Raw genomic sequence first — 19,243 nt, forward strand, 5'->3', positions numbered from 1 at the left:
ATGCCGCATGTAGTCTCCTCCGTCGGATGGAGGGTGGGGACTGGCAATCAGCGACTCCTTTCGACAACGCTATCACAACACCCGGTCGGTCTGCTGTCTCTGAATGTGCTTCAGAGCCTCATTATACTCCCTCGCTGCGCCGCAAACCTACAGTAGTCGCTCTCGACCTTAGGCGTGGTGTAGTGCGATTCGATCTGCGGAATCGGTTTGAAGTGCTGTTAGGCGCTGAATCGCACGACTGATGTCGTCAATACATATGAAGTCGATACCGGTGAGATAACGAGAAGAATTATTGGTCGGATGAGCAGTTGCCGTGGCTGACTTCACAGCGCGTCTTTGTTGTCGCATATTGAAGCTGCCCAACTGTTTACGATGAGAAGACGAAGGGGGTAAGTCTGCCTGGAAACGCTATCGGAGCCATCCTCTCGGGAAGCTGACTCTACAACTTGCCTCCAAAGTTTGCCCTGTGATTCTACGCGCCGGGAGAGCTGCAAGGTTGGCAAGCTGGGTTCCTTGGCTTTGAGGCAGAGATGCGATAGGTGAAGAAATATAAAGGGAGCGCATCCAACGTTATTTTCCATTCTCTCGTAATATCAATATTGTAGCTTCAATTGCGTCCAATAAAGCCCCAAAAAAATAACGGCGTTTACCTCGACTGCGGCGGTATCCTGATGCCTGACGAACAGGCCTGTGGAGGCGAGCGGCGTTTCTTGCCATCGCATCCCGCCCATCCGACCGTCCATCAACATATCGCGATATGCCCACAAAGCGGCGTATTTCCTCGACTTGGGGAATTATGGGCTAGAACATTATACGAACTCTTGAACGATATTGAGGAGAAGCAAAGGGAACTCACAGATCGCCATGATCGCATGGTTGCCACAGGCAGCTATGCCGGCCCCGATGAGAAGAAATCCACCAACGAAGACATGAAGAGGCTCAAAGTTGAGCTAAGAGAGTTACTACTTACCTATGGTATGTTTCAGCCGTGCAAAAGTTGAGATGCGTGGTGCTTCAGCTATGCTCATTCAAACAGGCACGATGCTTGGCGTGTGTGGAAACGTCGCAGCACTACCAGACCCCACCGAGTTCCATTTCGAAGACTTCCACGAAGTATACAAACGCTGTACTCCCAATGGAATACTCCCTACCGTATATGGCTCTTTCCCAGGGCCCATCGACCGCGACCTTTGCGTGCATACAGCCCCACCGTCGATGGATCCCTTCTCAAGATTGATCATACGGCTTCTCAAGTGGCTTTCTAAGAAGCCGCTCTTTAGACGTTGCTTTAACGACAAGTCAACTAGAGAGCGAGGCTTCATGACTCGAGGTATTCGTCGAACTACTCACGTGATCACGTGTGCCATTGTCCCACTGTTCTACTCCGCATCTATAGCGACGTTGTACGCGGTCAAACCAATGACAATCCGGCTTGCTATCATTCCTGTGTTCTTGCTGGTATTCGCCCTATCGGCAATCTTCCTTGCAGGATCCAGTCGGAACGAGATGATAATATTTATGTCGGCGTTAGTGCACAAGACGGAGCCAATCCTGATGACTGTCGCTGATGAGAAGCAGGTATGCAGCTGTGTTGGTAGTCTTTGTGAGCGGCAACATATCATCTCCTTGAGGCCGACACTCAGAGAATTTTCGAGAGAGATGAGGTCGAGAGAAGTAAGTGCAGCCTTCCCTAGGTTCCAGTCCACTCACCGCTCCGTTCTCCGGCCGACCAAATCCTCAACAACACCACGTGACTCGACTCAACTTCACTTTATGCATTTGACTACGCTAATTATGCGACAGCACAGGAGATCGCTTGCCATGCAGCTGAAACTCACACACCGCTAATGTGTTCAAAATGGCGACACAAAAATGGCATTACCTATTTTACAGATGAAATTGACACTACAAGTGCAAAATTCTGAAATTGCGAACAAGTCTCCTTGTGAACTCTCGTGTTTCCTGGCACCGACCCAACGCGTCACGATACGCACCGTGCTCACGGGAGTCGGAGCGCATCCTGCTGACGTCCACGATAAGATTGAAGCCTGAATTTTAGGGCTTGACTTGGTACTTGCGAGTCGAAACATGATCAAGCCATGCTCAGGGGCTAGTCGCTCGAGTCTCGTTACTTTACGCCCGGCCGTGGCGAGGTTCCCGATTCCCCATCCCGCACATAGACTATCTTCACCCTCCTCAAGCATATCCTTGGTCCCTTGTGCGACCCCCATACCCACTTCCCCAGGCTCTTTGACTCTGTAGTGGAAGGTTTCCCCTCTTCCTTCTCACAGTTGCCGTTACCTAGCCCGATCACTTCTCTGACCATTTTGTTGGCCATGGCTTCAGATCAAATGCGGGATTATTTTGTGCCACTCCCCCCTCTACCTCGTATGGCTCACTCTCAAAAGGTCTCTCCATACAAGATACTAATACAGGACGATTGATTAGCGAAGAAGAACTAGAAGAGCACCACACGAAGCGAGGCCAGACCAATGAGCTCCCGCACGATGGACAACGCCCCTAGAAAGGTCCTGGGAATGCATCAACGCGGACAATAAGCCGAGGAAGTAGGCTCACAACCACCTGCTCGGGATGAGCGTTACAATCAGGCTACTCTCCCGATGATGCTCCTTCACGACACCCCAGCTCATATCCTTGCCCCGACCGACGCGACTTCCACGTCAAAACACCCTCCTTCAGCGACGGCACCGCTCCATCTATGGGCCTCGACAAAAGCAATTGATCTTAGATATTGTTCATTTCTATATAAGCCTTCGTTGCTGCACGCCTAAGCTAGGATCCACCGACAAGCGGCCTTAGTCCCTCCTCCCTCTAGCCCATTGTGCCGCCCCACACGAGTATCCAGGTCCATCATATTGTTAAACACCACCCATTGCTTCCTCACAGTACATGGCTATATTCGATATAGAAGGATACGCTATTCGATATGGAAGGATACGCTATCCTAGAGGCCGTCTGGATCGTTCCGTTGGCGGTTCGGATAGCCTATCTGGGTCATCGTATTGGAGTTTGGCATGATCGATCGCGGTGAACACATCTCTTCTGGGTGTTCTTATTTGTTTATAGACTCAAGACAACTCGACAAAGCTCGGATCATCAAAAAGACTCTTGCCGACTTGAACGCGTGCTGGAACAAGAGGAGACGTGATGTCGGTTTTTGTGCTGATTCTGCGATCGTAGCAAACACCGAACGCACGCGGAATATCCGGCGGCTTCTTCACTCTCGGACAGGGATATAGATTTAGGTTAGACGGGCTTAGATGTATGTAAAATGGCACGTTCCAGATCCATGTACGAGGCCGTGCTCCCAGCCTTCGCAGACGACCTTCTATCGCGCTATTATCTAACCCCTCAAGCGAAGCAACGAAATGGTCATAGAGCTCCAGCGCTAGAGTCCGAGAATAGAAAACGAGACCGGCGTTCAGGTAGGCAACCTTACGTCCAGTCGGTATTCATGCATGAGCCTTCCTCGTTGCTTCCCCTGCCACCTCGGCATGGAGCCATCCTCAATCTACTGGCTCTCGCGACACCGCAGGCATGTTTCATCAACGTCCTACGTAACATGCAGACGAACGCGAATCAGTCTGCCCAAGATGACTTAAACAGAAACAACCCACCCAACTTACCCCTACGAAAGAGATTGAGCTTTGAGCGCTTTAAATACTATGGCCATGGCACTTTCGGGACCTGGGAGACGACTCTACCAAAAACCACCAAGATGCGAAGACTCCTGGACCCTCAGCTTCCAGCAATCACGGCTCCCCGACAAAGTGTCAGCATTACTACGAGCACTCCTGCCAAACCATACCTCCTAGCACCTATGCAGGTCAAATTCGGATGGCCAACATGCCGGCTTTCCCCAACACAGCCCTTCAGCCCCGCACACCGTGCCACGAACGCCAATACATTTCCAAGCACCGCCAGCCCGGCTCTCGAAACTTCGACTCGGCGTACCAGCATCGGAAATGAGGATACATGCCTAGATTGCGAGGGTACAGGGAAAAGGGCGCATAGGGAGCACAAACCCGGCTCATCGACATCGAAGGAAAACGCACAAGACGCTAGTACGGCGCATACCACCGAGCAGGCTCCCAGTCCCTCGCATTGGACACCAAACGCTTTGGCTGTGTGCTCCGCTTTGATAAAATGAGTCGCAAACTTGTTGCCGATACTCGTGCCCAACCTCCGAGGCATACGCCGGACTCTCCACCTCCATACTCGGAGGGAGGCACACTTGGTGATAGCTCAGAGCCTTCCACGCCTCCTAAGGTTGCGAGAGGCCTGAGGGATACAGTCAAGGTGAAGGAACGTTCCATGACTTCTTCGAATAATACACTATCTGCGATACCCCGATACGTCTCGGTCGGAGAGAGTAATAAGATGAAAGAAAATAAAGAGAAGGAGGAGGGAGCTGAGAGCATGACGAGCTCTCCGAAGGGCTAGAAACAGTATCAGCCATGGCACTAACAACAGTATCAGCAACAAGTACTTGAGGTCCAGTTTGACAGGTGCCGGCGATGGAATACAGACTAGCCATACCGTCAAAATTGGACAGTGGCTTCCTTGACTTCTGCTATAGCTACTAAGGCCATGTGGTGGTTAGGTTCGAAGAATCTGATAGGATTCGTCTTCGTTTGAGCGATGTTGATATCATACGAGGAGCGGTGACGACGGAGGCCTCATCACCTGTCCCCTTCATACCGAGCAAGCAAATGTAGGTGCTCTCTCCGCATAATTTGCGACAGAGATACTTCAATGGCATCTGGCCTGCTCTGAAAAGCGGTGAGCTTGGTACAAGGGATCGTCTTGGAGGTCGTCGCAAGTCTGTTTCTTGGAGTCCTTTCCGGAGAGACAGTGAGATGTATCCGATCGAATCTCATCGAGTTCATCACATCCATTCTCGCATCTTGGTCGCCTTTGGCAGGGTTGTCTTCATCCGGCGATTGCGCTCTAAGAAAGCTGGAGAACATCTCTATGAGCGAAAACTTTGGTCTCTTTTTCGGGGGGTGATCTGTCTAAGCGGCTCCGTTCGAGTCGAGTGGCGCCGGTTGCTTCGTGGTGGTGTCTGTATAACATACGCGAGGTTAGTGTGATTATAAAAGTAGAAGATTCCGGCGGCTGAGGCCTTTATGGGCATCCCTGAAGACTAGACGCAGTTATACCTAGGATGTTCCACGGAAGACGGAGTGATCCTGAGTCATTTCAAGAAGGTATAGGGAAAGCTGATTGCATGGTAACCGATTGGACGGGAGGCTTTCTCGTCTGAATGGTCAGTCTATTGTCCATTGCCAACAGCTAGCCAATTGGGCCTGGAGCATTTATTGTTGTTGGCGGGACTACTGTGCTGTCGATGTTACTGGTACTATTGCTAGTACCCTTGCTGGTGCTGTTGTTGGGAATGTTGCTGGCATGTTGCCTTTGGTTTTGTCCTCGTCCTCACTGAACCATTTTTGCTACGTCGTGTGAGCGAGTAGATTGAGGATGGTTCCATGCTAAATCGAGTCGGTAATGAAAGCAATAAGGAAGGCTGGTGCATAAACCTTGACTGGATGTGAGGCCGCCTAGCTGAAAGGTGGTTTTGTTCTCCGTTACTAGCCCTTACTATATTGGTTTTGATGTTCTTTTCGTCCTTGTCGGCGCTGGAACCATATCGTCGTTTCATTGCTTCGTTTGGGAGGGTAGCTGAAAGCGCGATAGGAGGTTGCCTGCTGTGGTCGGAATCCTAGCCATTGTTATAAAGCCTGCAACACGTTCGTCGGTTTACATCGGAGGCTGTCTGACGTAGGGCTGAGTCCCTATGTAGGTGTATAGAAGGTGCGAGAGGTTCGACATTATGTCCTATATTTGTTACAGTCGCAGTATTAGCGCAAGAACGCGTATCACACTCACTTTGTTCCAGCACGCGTCGAAGTCGGCAAGAGCGTTCTACCAAAAGTGTGAATTGTCTCAGGTCTATGCGCAAAGGAGTATAACCAAAATGAGGCACATCCACCGTGACTGAATATGTCAAAGCCTGCTAATTGTATGGCCCGGTCCGAGCCTTAGAACCGTCCGTGCAAACTAAATAGCCTCTAGGATAGTGCGTTCTTTCGAGTTGATTATAGCCGTATGTCGTAAGTAGACAAATGGTAGAGCTTGACGACATGGTGGACCTTGACAATCGTATAGAACACGGTGGGCTAGCGGGACTCGGACAGCTTGACCGTCGATAGCAGCTCAGGGTAGCAGAAACAGGTTTTAACGGAAGCGAATCGTAATCAAAATTGATCGCTTTCATTGATGTCTGTCGAGAGGATAGTGCCGTGGCTCAAAGGGCGTGTGTTGGCGAGAAAGTCGCGTCGGTTGACATAAGGCTAGGATCTAGAATGCTGTGATGGAGCATCGTCAGGATAGAGGGATGTTGATCCCGACGAAGAAATTGTATTGCGGTCTCCGCGGTCGGCTTTCATCTGCGTGCCGTTCGCAGTATTGCTCTGAGAGGAAGGTGTACGATCTGGCGACTCGTTGGGGCGCGACCGTGCCTGCTGGTTCTCTGGGTTCCTCTGGGCTATTCGGTGGCATATATCAGTACTCTGCGACAGGGGATCCGTTGAGGGCGAGTCATACTAGCAGGCTTGTAGTATCTTCGGGAGAACGGGATGAAGGCTGCCCGACCTGAAGCCATGGCTATGATAGCAACCCGAGAAGCGTTCTGCGGACCAGAGAATGGTATCGGCGTGGCAATGTGGACGGTAACCAAATCGATATCTGACTGCCTCCTTGGGAAAAGTCCTTGGACAGAACAGATGCGCCTTGATATCGTGGGTACGAGAAGGGGCCCAGGTGAGAAAGGACGCGCTTTGCGAGTGTGAGGGAGGCTGCTGTGTGCGAAGGGGGAAGTTCGAGTCTCCGCTGCAGTCTGCCCCATACAAACGGGGCGAAACGGGCACGCCAGCCTCTTTACAAGCCCCTTCCAAGGACTGACCACACAGTGAACCAAGTCAAGCCATCATTGCTATCCCTCAATCTTACCTCTCACTGTTCGGAGGGCCTCGACGTAGAGGTGCGCTTCGGCTCCATAGCACGGTGCGTTTCCTGTCACGTTAGACTGGGGTTAGATACGATGGGACCTCAACGCTCTCCACGTTAGGTGAGGCAAGGACACATGGCAAGTCGCGTAGAAGTGCTCATCGTAAATAAGATACTTTTTGTTTTTATTACTCTGATTGTTCCGCTCCCGGAAGATAGGACTGCCACTTTTGTGCCTTCAAGGTTGCAATATTCGGCTATTCATGTGTCGTCAAGCGCCACTGGCGATCTCATGCTGTCATATCATCAGCCCCTTGCTATCATCTTAGGGGGAGTCACGTGGAAGATGCTTGGCCATGGTTTTGAGGCTGTCGGCCGCATACCGGGGACCGGGGTGGAGGCGGTGTGTGGATTGGAGCCTGGAGGCTAGACTTACTCGCGGATTCCCTTCAACCTCACCTCTGCGACGTTTGATCGCAGTTATCATTGAGACGACATGTTGCCGCTCACAAAGACGACCAGTACAGCCGCATATCTGCTTTATGTTAGCCACATCCATCAAGAATATAGCTCTCTAAGACATACGCAGACATAAAAATGACCATATCGTTCCGACCCGATCTCACGAAGAATATCGCCACGAAGGAGAATACTAAAAGCAACGCGACAATAACAGCAAGCCGAGCTATCATCGATTTGACGAAGAATAGTCCGATTATCGATCCAGCGAGGAAGAGGGGCAGAAGAACACTATTGATTACGTGAGTTGCTGTAGTGACAACTCCAGCCACAACACCCAGCTTCTGAGTAGACTTGTCCTCGAAGAAGCGTTCAAAACGCTTACTCTCTCCTAACCGGATGAGGACATGAAAGATGATCAAGTTGGAGAAAGGGTCCATGGGCGGATATTCTTTGATCGTGCAGAGATCACGATCAATCGAACTTCCATAGCAACCAAATACGGGATGAAGCTTTGCATCAGGATCACACCTCTCCATCTCCTTATGGAAGTCGTTATGGCTGAACCTGATTGGATCTGGGAGTGCGGCGGTCTTTGCATAGCTACTGAGAGCCTTATCTAGGTATTTTCTTTAGTGTCGTTCAACCGGGAACGCCTGGGAATTTGCTCGAATTTCGAGACTTACTATACATGAACCAGAGGTCCCGCCGTTCAGTCTTAAGCCTTGCGAACTTAGTTTCGATGTCTTTGACCTCTCTTTCGGTAGGTTGGATCGGGTTTGCATTGCCGCTCACGTGCACCGCCCGACGACGGCACTCCTCTAGCTGGTACCTCGCTTCTTCAAATTCCTGGCATTTCTCTTCCAAGTCATGTTGAATCTCATATATTATTTCAGTTGAGAGTTTCCCGTATCGAGGTAATAGCATGCTTTCCGGACATATCGCAAGATGTTCGTGGAGCTTTGAGAACCGGGGATGGGACAGACTCAGCCGAGGCTGCATGATGCTAGCAGTTTTCTAGTGGAGCGACAAGTCTCAATTTTCTCGAGGCACAAAACTTGGAAAGATTGATTCCAGAATTAAAGGTTCGATGAAAGAAAGGAAGAGTGAGGTTGGAGGCCCCTTCTTTCTTATATACAGCCGCCTACCGTTTCGCCCACTCGTCGTCATGAAGCCCAGCTTGTCAACCTCGCAATTCCTTCAACCACTTGCATCGTAAGGCAGAGTATGGGGACGATTATTGAATTCAGCATCCCAAGATAATGGGTCCGCTAGTGTTCCTAGGCAAAATCGCCCACTTGGTCCTCTCATCGCCGACCGTGGAGCAGCTTCAATGCACGCGGAAAACGACGCATCGTGAAGTCAGCCACGGCAACCGCTCATCCGACCAATAACTCTTCTCGTTATCTCACCGGTATTATTTCGCATCTTTTGGGGACGTCAGTCCTGCGATTTAGGGCATGGCAGCTTTCCAAAACAGCTTCGTGGATCGAATCGCAGCACACCCTAGGCAAGCATGAGTGCGCCTACGGTAGGCATGTGGCACAGCGGAAGAGTATAATGAGGCTCTGAAGCACATTCAGAGATAGCAGACCGACCAGGTGTTGGGGTAGCGGTGTCGAAAGGAGTCGCTGGCTACCAGTCCCCGCCCTCCCTTGGACAGAGGAAACTCCATAGGGCACTCGAAGCGGTACGGGCCGTTCGCCTTACAAGTGAGCGCATGCCTGACTGCATAAGCGTTAGTTGTGGATTGCGCGAGCAGAAACGTCGGGGATGAGCGAGATGCCAGGGTCGGATCTCGCGGCTACCTGACCTTGGCTCACTCAAAACTAAAACTAAAGACATACGTGGTGGAGATTGGTCCACGTAGGCCCACCACGATCAGTAGAGAAGGTGATGGAAGGCTGCGCGATCGATCGTCGTTCGATTGAGAGTCTAGCAGGCAATGTTCGTCAGGCAGCACTCTTACTTGGCCTCAAGATACGAATAGCAATTGAAAGTAGCCATACAAGATGCAGTTCAGATATTGCCACCACCAACATATGTCGCTTCAAGGATTGTGCATCGTCGAGGTGAGTCAACGTCGTTAGGGGATGATGGGGAGGGAAAGACAGGGGGTGTAACACATCGGGAAGCCTCAGCTAGGGGCTTCGGCGGCTGAGGAGTTAAGCAAATCAGCGAAGAGTATGTATGAAAGTCGTTTCTATTGGTACTGAAGGCATTTCGGGGGCATTGGAGGTCATGAAATCGATGAGAATCGATCAGAGACACCTCGCTTTCTCTCAGGCTGGATCAAAAGGGACAAACTTACGACCGCCTTCAGCACGGTACTCCGATCCAAGCACAACGCATTCCAGAGCAACCCAGCAAATCTTGCGGATAAAGTACATACACTTACTTCTTCAACTTAAGGGGAAATACTGGTAAGGCTCTCACTCCACTTCGATCACCCGGTTGAAGTCCTGATATTGTATCTACATTTTAGAACGAAGACGAGGACCGTCATAACGTCTGAGAGGATTTTTGCTACGATCCTAATCGACAGAGCTTAATCTGAGGAGCGCTCCTGGCTCACTCCTCCGTCACCGTCTCAACCTCGATTGTCACACTCAAGCAGCAGGGACGGTCTACGTTCAAGGCACCACATCCCACTCCACAACACCCACGACGAGCGCGGACAGCGCAGTATCCGCAGTACAGGGTCTCTCGGGTATCCTCAATCAGCTTGAAGCGCGATAGCCTGAACTATCGTGATTTTACATCGGTAGCTCCATGCCCGAGCATCACTACCACAGACCAACCACCCTATCACTCGCTTATAATCCTTTGCATATGTGTGATCTCATGCATTGAGTTTTACGTGAATAAGGACTCGAAGTATGGCAGCTTGTCGTCGCTGCGTCGAGGTATGACGGAGGGTCGGGGTGGGCGAGGAAGGAAGTTCGACGTCTCTCAGGAGGACCATGAGGGTTTAGTATTCTTGAAAGTCTTATCTAATGGAACGGATCTTGCATCAGCATTACGTCGGTTTTTTTGCGAATGAGTGTATAGCGTTAAGAGTTTAAAAACTAATCGAGATGCGGCACATTGACCTCTACAAGGGTCAATTGCCTCTCTAGCTCATCATCCGTCTTCTCAAGTGAATGCAATGAACAATCTAGTGGCCTTGATGGTATATATCATCGTTCGGAAGATGGAGACAGTATAGGTAGTTGTGCGGTGGATTCTGCCCAGCTGCGGATGGGGTCGCAATGAAGAAGTGAACGTAGAGAGAGTCAAAAACGCTCAGACACCTCTTCCGTGTTACCTCTCAGGTAGAACAAGGTACCCTTCACCCACAAGTTGCCTTAGAGATACATACTCGCTTGCTCTAAAATGTGATTGATCAGTCTCAGAACGCTACTATCATAAGGCGGTCACAGAACAGCGCCAACATTCGCGCGTTTTCCGGGGTGTTCAGCCCCTGAACAGTTGGTGACTTTTAGACTGACGCTCTCCAAAACATCTTTCTCCATTTCTTGTTGTCCTCTCGGAGGAGACAACCGTGTGAGACGAAGCTAGCGGCCTTCCTCCAGCATGTCCTTCATCAGCCTCCCACGGTCAAGCGCTGCTCTCGATCCAAAGAGACATATATGGCTCGTTCATATTCGTTATCGGATTTCTGCGATAGACCACTTGAGGCGATGCTGCCTCCACGACACGCTCGGCAGTTACCCAATACGCCGGGATTAACTTCCCCCCTCACGAAGTCTCATCGTCGCAACACACCACTTCATCAACAATCCATTCAACAACCGTCATTTATGCAACTTGGTATGCAATGATACCCTCCTAGCCAGCTCGTGCCGCCCCATCCCCATACTCACCCTTGCGTTGCCCATGGTTGGTAACGATAGGCCGAGACGATTCCACTCACGACCTTCCCGACGCTCAAAAATAGCAGCCACACTTTCTCATCCCTCCTTAGTCTCAGGAGCCTCCTCAGGTGTGCGTACTGTGCCGCACGGGCTATGACTCTTCGTCTTTCTGCCTCATCCGAGGGGCTGCGATAGGTGTTCGACCTCGGAGGATGACCCTATGGTGCAGTGACAGCGCTTACTCCTATCTTCAAGAGCCTCACGAGGCAGCGGGTGAGGTGGGGATCATATCCAATCCTCGTGAGTTGTTGATGCCGGTAGCTTGGTTCTCTGTCCTTCTCTGTATGTGAATGGGGCGAAGGACGAAGACGTTGTTCAGAGTCTAGGGTTCAACATACCTATTTTCGTTCTTTCTTGCAGTCTTTCACACTGCCGAGTACTCAGCAGGCGCTTTGCATTTAGGCAGTTGCCTTTTTGCTGGATTGCTGCGTTGTTTCGAAGTTGGTGTGCTGTTTTTGAGCCGCCGAACTGTCCTACCGGTCGCCGGATTGAATATAAATTGATGCGCACATCCATTTGTTCCTTCTTTTATCATACTCATCTCTAGAAAGATTTGAAGACCTCTTTCATCCAGCCCAGCTGTTGTTTCTTTCTATTCACACTCACAACATGGGTAATGCTTCTTCGAAGATTACAGTCGACGGGATTGGTCCCTCGTCTGGTGCCGCATCTGCCGATTATTCCCAACGCCATGTCAAGGGTTACCCCGGCCTTGCACATCTCATGGCCGTCGACCCACATGCCTTTCATGTCCGGGGATATCATACCTCATCAGTTCGTAATATTCTCTATCTTCAAGCCGAGCTTGGAGAGTTGGAAGAAAAGCTTTTGCAAGCCGAAGTTAAAGATAGCCGAAGCCCCGAAGGTGATGAGTATTCGAAGAAATGGCATCGTTTGAGGGACTCATCGGGAAAACAAATTGAGGCTTGGAACGAATTGATGCAGGTATTGCCAAAATATCGTGAGTTGACTGAGTTGGAATCGAGCCTATGTCGGACCACTAACGGAAATCTCAGAAAAAGCTATCCTTAGGCATCGTGAATTATACCCAGATGGAGTTAATAAGTTCCACCTCGGCATAGTTCAAAGCGCTCTCGATAATCGCGAAATCCAGGGCAGGTCCTCCCTTCTTGGGGACGACGCTCGCAACTGGGGCTCTACCCTCAACCCTTCTGGGCATGCGCAGGACCTCCTTGCTGTAATCCCGGAGCCGATCGAGAGCTACTTCGTGACGTTACTCAAGGAGACGCTCGTGCCGATATTCTTTCACAGATTCCACTTCCGATACAAGACTCCCAGCCGACACGGGTTCGTCAGTTACGACGGAAACTGGATTTCGTTCTTGTCAGTACTGATCGGTATTCCTACGCTTGCTTTCGTAACCGTGTTCTCCTTGAACTCCCTTTACCTTTTTCAGGGAACGAAAGTAAAGCTGCTTGTCGCATCAATCTCGTACTTTGTGTTCTTAGGATGCGTCTGTGTCTTCTTTGGAGATCGAATCTTTATCGCTACGATCAGCACAGCGTAAGTTTTGTCTCGCCCCCCACCGCCCTTCAGCCCATCTAAGTACTCGCATAGGTTCGTGGCTGCTCTTGTGGCCTTGATCATGAATAGTAGCAACTAAGGCGCTACTGAATTTCGTGTTGGACAGTACTCCCGTTCTTCCGGCCGTCATCAAGGCTCCTGAGAGAGATTGAGGTCACCGTTCAGCCTTGCATGGGGCTCACACCGTTGCTCTGCCAACCTTTCCGTTCCGTCTTCCCCGAAAGCCAAAGCTTCGACCCTCACACCTGCGGAACCAGGGTCGGACGCTTAGACCATGGTCTTCTGGCTCCAATTTTATTAAGGCAGACAAGGCACCAACATCCACGGTAGAAGGACCGCTCTCAGATCCGCCTCTCCTTTTCCAATGCTTTCGTCAAATACCGAGCCTCTCGAAGCCCTTCGCGTGTGGATGCATCTTGCTCGGAACTTACTTGTACTGCATAAGAATACTCGATCCTGAGAACTTCCTCGTGCTCTACGCGATCGAGATACACCCCGAAATGCGACCCATCGCTCGCCCTCGTCGGCAAGTGGAGAGATGCCGAGTATGCACCTCGAAGCATCCGTACCGTCACCATTGAGTCAATGAATCAGCAACGTCGCTCATCCACAAGGCACACTACAACGTGAAAATACCTTGGACGAGATTCGTGACCGGAATTGTTCCGTTTGGACAATCTCCTCACGTGGCGTAGGCGTCTCTCCTCCATCATTGGGGCTTCAGGGAGGCTAGCCAGGTCGAAATCCCGTTTCAGCCAGGCCATGCACACCGCCTATAGCCCAATGGGCCCCTTCGCTCTCTCGCCTTCTAGTACGTAGACCCAAGCAATGGCCCCCTTACGTTGCGATGCATGCACCCTCCGATTCGAGGCGGCCTCCCACAACCAATTATTTCGACCACGTAGGGACTACCACTATATGAAGCCTTTCAGAGCCTACGTCTGCTAGCAAAGCGATATTACTGCTAGATTTTTCCGCACCTATTCGCCCACAGCAAAGGAAAGATGCCTCGAGTCTACCCCGTGTTGCTCCTCCCGCCTCTGAACCGTAAGTCACAGCACCGAGAGCAACGTGCGTTATCTGCCGTATGACTGATTCCATGAAACATAGCTCAGGAAGTCAAGGCCGACATAGAGGCCCAGCACAGAGCAATTGAGAGCGACAGAGCCGAAAGATATCGTCAAACTATCACGAACGGCACTTCTCCCACAACGCCTTCGACAGCCATCAACCCGCAGCCCTCTTCCAACTCCACAACTCCTTAGCAGTGTCGACAAATCCGAGCTCTAAGAGGACCTGCCAGATCGAAGATATCCCAGGCCACTAAGACATCGCGTCTACAAGCAGAAGGGCGCTTCTTCTACCTAAATGTTTATCAACATAGCCCAGCATCTGCGTTACACCTCTTCGATCACCCGCTCCCTTGCCACAACCAAGCCTTTCGAACTGTAGAGCCTCAACCGGTGCGACATCCACGATTTCTCAGCACTCTTCACAACACGATATTGCATTGCGGTCCACAAAAGCGTTCCCTTCTCGCTCTCTCTCGCTGGCCGCCCACCTCCACGCTGCTGAGAACCTGGCTACCGCTCCAGACCCTTGCCTTAGACCTCAATACCATTCATGCTCTACCGACAATTGTCATACATGAACTGTTTCAGGATGCATTTGCGATTCTGCTGAGCAAATGCGCTCGAATCGTTGCTTCGCAGAGAGGATGTCCGGGTCAGATGGTGGCGGGCCTAGTCCAGTCATTCACGGAGGCCACGTTTTGTTTCCTTGCTTAGTTGCTTATAGAGCTAATATAATAGATCATTCTAAGACCTCTAGAGTCTAATTTTGAAATCAGACAAGGCTGCGTGGGTAACGGAAGCGAGGCTGATAAACAAGCCCACTTGAGACACGGTCACTACAAACATAAGAAGCGCCTCCAACTCCCGCGCGCCCTCTTACATCTGCGAATAAGCTGTATGAGACATATCAAACATACTATTCGGTCGCAAACTCCTTGATACCCGCTTATATGACAGTCGCGAAAGTATGCACCCAGCAACACGTCCGTCATCGTTTCCCTCTAGCTTCTATTTCAAGTGCCATCATGCCGCTTTGGGAGAAAAAGACGGGAAAGAATACTACTACTGACAATACAAATGAGCCTGGCAATGTCCAACAGCCTGACCCTTCCGGTGAGTAGCCCTCATGCAATCGATCTACACACACTCGGTCTTCCTCTGCCTTGTCAAGGCAGTGCCATCGCTCACATATGCCCCCACATGAGCAGGACGGCTCATCCGCGCGAACGCTCAGAGGCGCTCCACTAAGACGCCTTGTTTTCAAGAAAGTACTAACTCCACGTTCATTCCCAGACACCAACACGAATCCAGACACGATCGCGAACTCAGACCCGAATGCGAATCCAGACCCGAATGCGAAGCAACCTCTTCCTCAAGACGCCTCAAACGAGACCAGCTCGACCAAAAGCAGCGTAATTTCAGCCATATCGAGAAAAGGAAAGAGGGCCGTGGGCATAGTCAAGGATAATGTCATTGGCAGTACAAAGACGGCAACAAAAGCCACAATAGGGCTCTTTAGAAGAAAGCGATCCAACTCCAACCCAACCTCGTCGGATAGGTCAAAGAGGATACGAGAGGGGGGGAATGCTCCCGCCCCTTCTGCAAATAGCAACAGCCTACTCAGTCCTTCGCACAACGAGAACAGCACCACGAGTGCTCCCAAGACTCCGACACCGCCCGCCACGACCGCCGATCCAGCCGATCCAGCTCAGCCAGCCAAAGCGTCGCCCGATTCCACTACCCAAAAGCGACGTTCAGCTTCTCCCATGGAAGTAGACAAATTCCATTCAGCCCCGAGCTCGCCTAGGTCCAACAAGCAAAGCCGAAACTCTCAAGAGCAGGACAACATCGCGGTCGCGTCTAAAGATGGCCGCCCTGCTTCTTCGAAGCATGAGACAACCACGGCTGCCGATGCGCTTGGAATTTCGATACCCCGTAAACCTGTTGCTGGTACTGGTACCCAAGCTCTGCCGCAGGCGCTTGAGTCTTTGCCCCCATATCCGGAGGGAGATGATCGAGATGCGACGGCGGAGCCTTCCATCACCCCTTCACGCGAGACATCTCCGGCGAGGGATACAGCTGTCAGCGTTGAAGGGAGTAACGAGCTTGGGCAGAAGGATGATGCGGAGGCAGATAAGGGGAATGAGGGTGAAGGACAGGGACACGAGAGCAAGTCCAGCTCCCCAAAGAGCACCAAGACCGCTTACAAGGACGGGGAAAGCACGGGAGATGGTACGGATGGCGATATCCTGTAACGCAAGCCACAATGTGCCTCACGAACCCCGGATACTCATTCAGCAGCGTTTGTAGGAGATAGGGAATTGCATTTGATGATTGAATAAGATAGACCACGTGACTTTCATGAAAATTCTGCTCTCCAATGCTGAACCTGCTATGAGGGACGCTCAACGCCACCGATTCCATGATAACATCATTCGTAAACCACGAAGTCTCAGACAACCTGAGTAAGACCTTTCATAAATGCATACCAGAACTTCTCTCCATTACAGACCCCTCGCCTCTTGCAGCTTCAACAACCAACCCTCTGCCTTTCCCATACCCATCCCAGCGCCCTTGCCCAGTCCCCATGGACCAAAGGACCAAGCTCCGCTGAGTTGCTGTTGGGCCGCTAGCAGCTTGACCCTCGCTGCTTCTCGTAGCTCAGGCTCTACTTCGAGCAAGGGGAGGACCTCCGACGCTGCTGCTGACGAAGGAGGAAGTTCAGCACCAAATGGCAGCTCGCTGGGTGCACAGATCGTGTCTGGCGGCGGCAGGACACCCTCATGAAGATACGCACGGAGATGGCCGACCGTACATAGAGAGGGTGTTGAGATAGAGCAATGCTGCATCCCGTTAGCAATAATCCTCCCCACCAAACTCCTCCGCAAGATCTCACAAACTCACCCCAGCCGACTCCTGCGTCAACACCCCACTCCCCTCAAACAAATTCGCCATCTCAAACGCGTTCGTCAAGGGCGTGACCGGATCCGCCGTATTCCCAATCCACAAACAGGGTGCGACGTCTTCCCACCCATCGGCCCTCGAAATCTATACAGCGGCCGCACGTCCCACGCCGTACAGCGCAGCCGCAGCCGCACCCAGATGGCACCGATGGCTGGGCTCAGGGCCACGAGCTCGTTGGCGTAGGCTTCGAAGTCTTTGGAGGTCATCCAGGTCTGCGAATCGCCGTCCGAGCACATGATAGCGTACTGCGCCGCGTCCTGGTGCTCGTAAACGACGGAGTCGGAGCCGTTGCGGGCGCACGAGAAGTGGTGCGCTGGGGTGATTAATTCAGCGAATTGGGTGCCGTCGCGGCCCTCGAGGGCGGACATGAGGTCGGCGACGAGAGGGAAGGTGGCGAGGGGGCTGTAGAGCATGAGGAAAAGGAGCCAGCGGGCATCGCTGTAGGTTATGACTTCTGGCGTGTCGCCGGGGACGGGGAGGGGTTTGTGGTAGAGGGAGTCTACGATGGTCGCGAGCCGTTTCGCGACATCTGCGGCTGTGGCGTTGGGGGCTGCGAGGGCACACTTCTCGAAGCCGATTGCGGCGCAGGTGGTGTAGAAGTGGGTCATTACTTTCTCGGTGTCGTTGAGGTTGTCGGTCCAGAGGGTTTGGAGGTAGTCTTCAGCATCGACAACGCCGTCGAGGATGACGCGACCGACACGAGATGGATACATAGACGCGAAGGTGTTTCCCAGGAAGGAACCGTAGGAGAAGCCCCAATACTGAAGCTTTGCGGTGCCGCGGACATAGGGGACGTAGTCGGGCGTGGAGGGGAGGGCGCAGTAACTGGTCTTGCGGCTGCGTTTGACGGCTGCATCAACGATTTCTTTCGAGATTCGCTGAGTTTCGTAGAACTTCCACTCGTCATGCTTCTCTATAATCTCTAGCATGTCGCGGGCTACAGAGGCCGTGGTTAAAAACTTCTTGATATCGTCACCTGACTCGGATTTATGAGAGCAAGAGGTGCCTAGAGCTTGGTTCATGGCCCACAACCGTCCCAGCGCGGCATCGGAACTGCCAAAGATGCCTTCCTCTGTCTCGCGAAGAAGCCATAACCAGCTCGAGGCATCATCTGTGAAGCAGGATGCACCGGGTTTAGTCTCGCCGACGCCACGAGGGTCGAAACCGATAATGTCATAGTACTTCGCTTTCGAATCCTTCTCGGTGGTGACAGCCGGATCTTCTGCTGAGTCGACAAGTGTCTGAAGAGAGAGACCGGCAGCCGCAACAAATCCAGTCCCTGAGCCACCCGGTCCGCCGGGATTGATGAGGATCGGCCCGCCATACCTGGGATCGGAGACGGGAACTTTGGCGGGAACTTTGACAATCCCAAGAGATATTGTTTTGTCTGTGTTGGTGCCGTTCCAGTAGTCTAGAGGAAGTTCAAGTCTAGCACATTGGAAGCTTTCATAGCAGGGTTTGAACGAGAGGTCCTTGGAAGACTGGAGCTACAAGGCCAGTATGTCAGTCGGTATCTATTGGAAAAACCTATTGGGGCCCAGGAAGATTCGGATAGAGTCGAAAGCGTTTGCGTTGACATTTTGAAAGTCTGAACCTGGATGCTCCAAGGAGAACCAACGCAGCCGGGAAATTCAAGGGAAAAGAGGTGAGACAAGGAGATAGGAATACAAGCATCTTCAGAATCAAGAGACACTTCCAACTACATCAAACGATGAAAACATGGCCATGTGCATGACTTTGCCAGCATATGAGAAACATCCCTCCCGTAGCCCAGCTAAACCCAGCTCCATGCTCCCTCTGCGGACTCGCTTTGCCACCCAGTCCCCATCGGAAGTCCGGCCACAAGAAAGCTACAGATAAGAACGCAGGAAATGCTATCAACGCAGTCGCATAAAGAGCAACAATTGGGTCTATTTGGCGCCGCGGGCGACGGGGCGCAGTGCCGAGGTCAGTGGAGATATCGAGCTTCATAATGAATTCCGTGTTTGAGAGTAGGGGTTACGCCATAAAGAAAATTGCTCTCAAGTGTTGCTTAGGGCGAAGGGGTGGAGTAGGGGTATAGATTTGCTCGAAGGCAGCAGTGTTGTTGGCAGTGAGGTGGCTGTCACCCGTCAGCCTCCTTCCCGTATTGGCATCGCGTTTGAGTGTGGGGTCGCTTGGTGATCGTGTTGATCCTTTATAGTGTCTGCCCAATCACATCCAAGATGTATCTAATATGGTCACGGTAAAGGTTTGTATTCCTTTTGATATATGGAA

General features: G+C 51.6%; 6 protein-coding genes across 6 annotated transcripts; 4 read left to right on the plus strand and 2 right to left on the minus strand.

Annotated features, from left to right (window-relative positions):
- The first annotated feature begins 520 nt into the window (after positions 1-520).
- On the plus strand, positions 521-1,742 carry BDZ99DRAFT_103099 (uncharacterized protein). Its single transcript, XM_033712331.1, has 3 exons — positions 521-975; positions 1,037-1,526; positions 1,579-1,742. Exons 1-3 carry the CDS (start codon positions 672-674, stop codon positions 1,628-1,630), a joined length of 846 nt encoding a protein of 281 aa, XP_033573016.1. The 5' UTR covers positions 521-671; the 3' UTR covers positions 1,631-1,742.
- A 1,965-nt stretch (positions 1,743-3,707) lies between these two features.
- BDZ99DRAFT_466343 (uncharacterized protein) lies at positions 3,708-4,363 on the plus strand. Its single transcript, XM_033720749.1, has one exon. The coding sequence runs from the start codon at positions 3,740-3,742 to the stop codon at positions 4,169-4,171; it is 432 nt and encodes a 143-aa protein (XP_033573017.1). The 5' UTR covers positions 3,708-3,739; the 3' UTR covers positions 4,172-4,363.
- Positions 4,364-7,201: 2,838 nt separating this feature from the next.
- BDZ99DRAFT_466345 (uncharacterized protein) lies at positions 7,202-8,453 on the minus strand. Its single transcript, XM_033720750.1, has 4 exons — positions 8,175-8,453; positions 7,615-8,107; positions 7,466-7,564; positions 7,202-7,324 (listed from the first exon to the last, which is right to left on the minus strand). Exons 1-3 carry the CDS (start codon positions 8,413-8,415, stop codon positions 7,513-7,515), a joined length of 786 nt encoding a protein of 261 aa, XP_033573018.1. The 5' UTR covers positions 8,416-8,453; the 3' UTR covers positions 7,202-7,324; positions 7,466-7,512.
- Positions 8,454-12,014: 3,561 nt separating this feature from the next.
- BDZ99DRAFT_501582 (uncharacterized protein) lies at positions 12,015-13,488 on the plus strand (the record flags this gene model as incomplete). The annotated part of the gene is made up of 4 exons (XM_033723830.1): positions 12,015-12,366; positions 12,422-12,713; positions 12,875-12,929; positions 13,057-13,488. The coding sequence occupies 4 exons, from the start codon at positions 12,015-12,017 to the stop codon at positions 13,090-13,092; spliced, it is 735 nt and encodes a 244-aa protein (XP_033573019.1). The 3' UTR covers positions 13,093-13,488.
- Positions 13,489-14,821: 1,333 nt separating this feature from the next.
- BDZ99DRAFT_103196 (uncharacterized protein) lies at positions 14,822-16,391 on the plus strand. Its single transcript, XM_033712332.1, has 2 exons — positions 14,822-15,136; positions 15,317-16,391. Exons 1-2 carry the CDS (start codon positions 14,974-14,976, stop codon positions 16,276-16,278), a joined length of 1,125 nt encoding a protein of 374 aa, XP_033573020.1. The 5' UTR covers positions 14,822-14,973; the 3' UTR covers positions 16,279-16,391.
- BDZ99DRAFT_501584 (uncharacterized protein) lies at positions 16,333-18,958 on the minus strand (the record flags this gene model as incomplete). Its single annotated transcript, XM_033723831.1, has 4 exons — positions 16,333-16,866; positions 16,928-17,071; positions 17,122-18,398; positions 18,793-18,958. 4 exons carry the CDS (start codon positions 18,956-18,958, stop codon positions 16,528-16,530), a joined length of 1,926 nt encoding a protein of 641 aa, XP_033573021.1. The 3' UTR covers positions 16,333-16,527.
- Positions 18,959-19,243: the final 285 nt, after the last annotated feature.

This window comes from Mytilinidion resinicola, assembly GCF_010093595.1.
Source record: "Mytilinidion resinicola strain CBS 304.34 unplaced genomic scaffold BDZ99scaffold_17, whole genome shotgun sequence".
Lineage (NCBI taxonomy): Eukaryota > Fungi > Ascomycota > Dothideomycetes > Mytilinidiales > Mytilinidiaceae > Mytilinidion > Mytilinidion resinicola.

Coding starts and splice junctions, on each gene's coding strand:
- BDZ99DRAFT_103099 (XM_033712331.1), top strand. CDS start 672: ATGCCTGACGAACAGGCCTGTGGAGGCGAGCGGCGTTTCTTGCCATCG. Junction 976..1,036: donor AGAGTTACTACTTACCTATG/GTATGTTTCAGC, acceptor TCATTCAAACAG/GCACGATGCTTGGCGTGTGT. Junction 1,527..1,578: donor ATGATAATATTTATGTCGGC/GTTAGTGCACAA, acceptor GATGAGAAGCAG/GTATGCAGCTGTGTTGGTAG.
- BDZ99DRAFT_466343 (XM_033720749.1), top strand. CDS start 3,740: ATGCGAAGACTCCTGGACCCTCAGCTTCCAGCAATCACGGCTCCCCGA.
- BDZ99DRAFT_466345 (XM_033720750.1), bottom strand. CDS start 8,415: ATGCTATTACCTCGATACGGGAAACTCTCAACTGAAATAATATATGAG. Junction 8,108..8,174: donor GGACCTCTGGTTCATGTATA/GTAAGTCTCGAA, acceptor GAAAATACCTAG/ATAAGGCTCTCAGTAGCTAT. Junction 7,565..7,614: donor ATGGTCATTTTTATGTCTGC/GTATGTCTTAGA, acceptor AACATAAAGCAG/ATATGCGGCTGTACTGGTCG.
- BDZ99DRAFT_103196 (XM_033712332.1), top strand. CDS start 14,974: ATGACAGTCGCGAAAGTATGCACCCAGCAACACGTCCGTCATCGTTTC. Junction 15,137..15,316: donor CCAACAGCCTGACCCTTCCG/GTGAGTAGCCCT, acceptor GTTCATTCCCAG/ACACCAACACGAATCCAGAC.